Source organism: Propithecus coquereli, unplaced genomic scaffold (assembly GCF_000956105.1).
Source record: "Propithecus coquereli isolate 6110/MARCELLA unplaced genomic scaffold, Pcoq_1.0 Scaffold20, whole genome shotgun sequence".
NCBI classification, from domain to species: domain Eukaryota; kingdom Metazoa; phylum Chordata; class Mammalia; order Primates; family Indriidae; genus Propithecus; species Propithecus coquereli.
The window spans coordinates 8,914,895-8,918,566 of NW_012144967.1; the positions used below are offsets into that span (position 1 = coordinate 8,914,895).

The 3,672-nt window shown below is 37.2% G+C and overlaps 1 protein-coding gene across 1 annotated transcript in view; it reads left to right on the forward strand.

Moving 5' to 3' along the window:
• Positions 1-3,672, forward strand: part of AKAP13 (A kinase (PRKA) anchor protein 13) — a 230,946-nt gene that overhangs the window by 162,380 nt on the left and 64,894 nt on the right. Inside the window, exon 14 of the mRNA XM_012643677.1 lies at positions 3,427-3,535. Coding sequence (XP_012499131.1) covers positions 3,427-3,535 — 109 coding nt within the window. The remainder of the gene's footprint in view (positions 1-3,426; positions 3,536-3,672) is intronic.

A 3,672-nucleotide genomic window follows, 5' to 3' on the forward strand; every position in this document is an offset into this window, starting at 1 on the left:
ATATACAGACCTTGTTCAAATTTTAAATTTTCTAACCTATTTCCGGGTCCCATAGCCAATCCAAGAACATACATTGAATTAAGTTGTCATGTCTCTTTAGTCTCCTTTAATCTGGAAATGGTCCTCAGCTGATCTCTGTCTTTCATGAGCTTGACAGTGGAGATATCTGACAGAGTAACTGGCCTGAGTCTTCCAAAATGTCAAGCTCAAGAAAAACAAAGTGAGACTCAGGTACATTTTTAGTTAGTTAAGTGTCAATAGGATTACATCAGAAAGTGATTAATGGAACTATATGCAAATTCAGATTAATTGGCTGTGATAGTTACATAGAGATGTTGTGGCATCCCGTAAGCAAAGGATGTTTGCCAATAAAAGATGCTCAGAAACATTTGAATTGGATAAACGTTTGCCACAAAAAAGCAACTTGTTCTTTGGGAAACCCCCCCACCTTTTTTTTTTTTAGTTTTAAAATACCGATTTTTTAAATGAGTAATTGCAGTGTGAGATCTTGATATGAAGATTAAATTCTCATCAAAGAGGGAATGTGATACATTACATTTTTTACTGAAAGACCTTATATTTGGGAGGCTGAAGCAAAGGAAATAAACATACTCTCCTGGTGTTTCTGGAGTCTCTTCAGTGTCCTCTGATGTAATTCAATTTATGACTTGGTGACAGAAGTAGATACCCTGCAATGATGGAATGTTCTGTCTCACTTCATGACTTAACTGGAGGTCTAATTTTTAAAATGTTTACAGTGAAATTAAGATATAATGGATGATTCTATTAACTTTGTTCTTGTTTTCATATGATTAACATTTCCAGTACAAATCTGGTCTGTTTGACAAAAGGTACCTAGCCTAATGATGATTTATTCTCAGAGATATAGATACAACCTCACAGAACTGTGACAGAAGTAGCTTTTCCTGTTTTTGTTGGTTTTGATTTTGTTTTGATTTGGCTTTGGGTTAGAGGTTTAGCTGGTAAGGAATGGAAATTATAACTAAATAGTTTATAGTGGATTTGATGAGCCAAAATGCTAGCGCTCAGCCAGAGAAAGCCAGGAAGGCTCTCTAAGAGAGACATGACGCTCCTTCCATGACTAGCACGTATGGTGGCACAGTGGACATTCTACTCCTGTAGCAACAGATACACTGTTCCAACAGGATGTGTCCCATAGAGAGATCTTTTTCCTGTGTTATGTGATATACTGTCTTCCCTTGTAGATGAAATACTTCATTATTTTTCCTTCGAAAAGCAATATTGTTTTTGACTATATTTTCAGTTGCTACCCACACACTATAAATAATGCAGCTAACTCCCAGAAAACAGTGTTCTAGAGATTCTGGCACATAAAGCTTCTCTTCTTACTGCTGGGAAATTTTCTACTTAGCTTACTGAGGAGACCTGATATCAGTAGTAGACTGTCATCAAGAGTGAAGCTTTAAGCAAGGGTTTAATCCTTTCATCAAATTAGAATACCCTCATACTGATTTGTAGTGTACATTTCATGTAGGTTTGAATGACAACTAACCCCATGTTATATCCCTAAGCTGACATACACTGGAGTTGGAGGACTAGTCAACTCTAATGTCACTATTTCTCCTTAGTCCCTCCCCGTATAGTTATATTAGTTCCCCAACTGTATTTCTTATTCTGCTGTAGAAACACAATAAATCTTTTTGGAAGTTTTTTAAACATTCTGACTGTTGCAGACTAAAACTTGTGTTAATGTCTGTGCGATATGCCTTAAAGCATCGAGATAACTGGATATTTCCCATTTTGCTACGGACTCAAGTCTCCATTTCCAAATTGCTTAAATACTCAGCATGATTCATCTTTGCTCATGGTCTTCCTAGCTGAAATAGTGTCATAATTAAAATTTACAGAGTGATTTTAAAGCCTAAAGGGTTTGGGACACTTAAAATGTTTTAACTGATATTTTACTGTAAGCATACTTAGTAGCTATATGACTTTGAGCTCATTACTGAAACTCTTTGCCTCAATTACCTCAACTGTTAAATGGTGATAATGTGATATGGCTTAAGTGTGAATTTATTTAAAGTCCTTAGCATATTTTCTGTCACTTAATAAGCGTGTATTATCATTATGGAGTGCTGTGGTTCATAGTGACCAGAACAGTGCCACGGTTCGTTTTTCTCTGACCAGAGTTTAAGCAGTGTTAAACTAGAATACTGTCCCTTGTTGTCTAGCATATGGCTGTGTCTTACGAGCGTGCTTGCAACAAAGTTTTTTCTAAACTTGTCCTTATCTCACTGCTTTCCAATTTTTACCTGTGCGCTGTCATCTTCCCTCTAAAGAAATTATTTGCTGCTTCTACTACAGTCTTTCATAGCTGTTAACATTTGAGCATTTCTGAAAAATGTGTTTCTGCTGAGCTGTTGCCTGGAATATCTTGTTGGGTCACTCACTAAATTAGAAAAACAGACAAACTTATAGCATTATTTCTAAGCTGGGATCGGTTTCAGAAATCCATTGATGTAGAGGGAAATAATGAGTAAAAAGGGTGACTAAAATATTTCTCTGTCATTTTCTGGGTTGGAGAGTAGGCAAGTGGTGGCTTACTTAGGAACCACAGAGGGCGGGAAAGCTGCAATAGTGCCTGTCTTGAATTTGCTGTCTTGATGTGGGGGTGCGGGGACATGATGAAATTGACTTCCCGGTTCATGTTTTTAGTGGATCAGAATAGCAGGGGTGCTGGCTCTGTTGTGAGGCGTAATGCCTGGGAGGACTGCCCTGAGAGCAGCCACTCCGGGAAACGTGTTCACAGCATTTCTCCCTCTTGCATCAGAGAGGATTGTGGAGCCTTTTTCTTCCAGCGTGTTGGAAAACTTACATGGTTTCTGGATAGAATTTAAAAATAAACTTAATTTTTACATATACAAAATAATCCAATTATTACAGATGATCCCTTTCCAAGTCTGTATTTTTTTTTTTTTTTTTGAGACAGAGTCTACTGTATTGCCCGGGCTAGAGTGCCGTGGCGTCATCCTAGCTCACAGCAACCTCAAACTCCTGGCCTCAAGTGATCCTCCTGCCTTTGCCTCTGAAATTATTTTTATCTAATTATATACCCAGAAGATATTTATTAAGTACTTATTAAGTTTGAAACATTGTTAAATGCTATGAGGGATACAAACCACTGTAAAGGATACTCCAATTATTGCCATTTACAGGAGAGAAAACTAAGGGTCAGAAAAGCTAACTAAGTAAACTCTGAGGTTGAGCAGCTAGTAAGTGGCAGGGGCAGACTTGAATCCAAGTCTGTCTGACTGTGAAGCCTGCTTTAACCACCTTCTGTACTGCCTTATTTCACTCTGTTGTGTCTGAATGTAAAGTTTCGTGCTTATCTAGAAATATGAGAGCATGTAGTTACAACCCATTCTTCACTTTTTTGTTTCACAGACATGTCACAGATCTAAGCAACAGGGATTTAATTATTGTACATCAGCCATTTCTTCTCCATTGACAAAATCCATCTCATTAATGACAATCAGCCATCCTGGATTGGACAGTGAGTATACTACTTTTAAAAAAATTGAATATATTATGTCTTAACTACTTTTCCTGTCATTTTTCTCACTTTAAGGCCCTATAACATTTTCTTTCAAAATTTCTTCTGAACAAATGGCTCAGCACTTAAATGGAAAA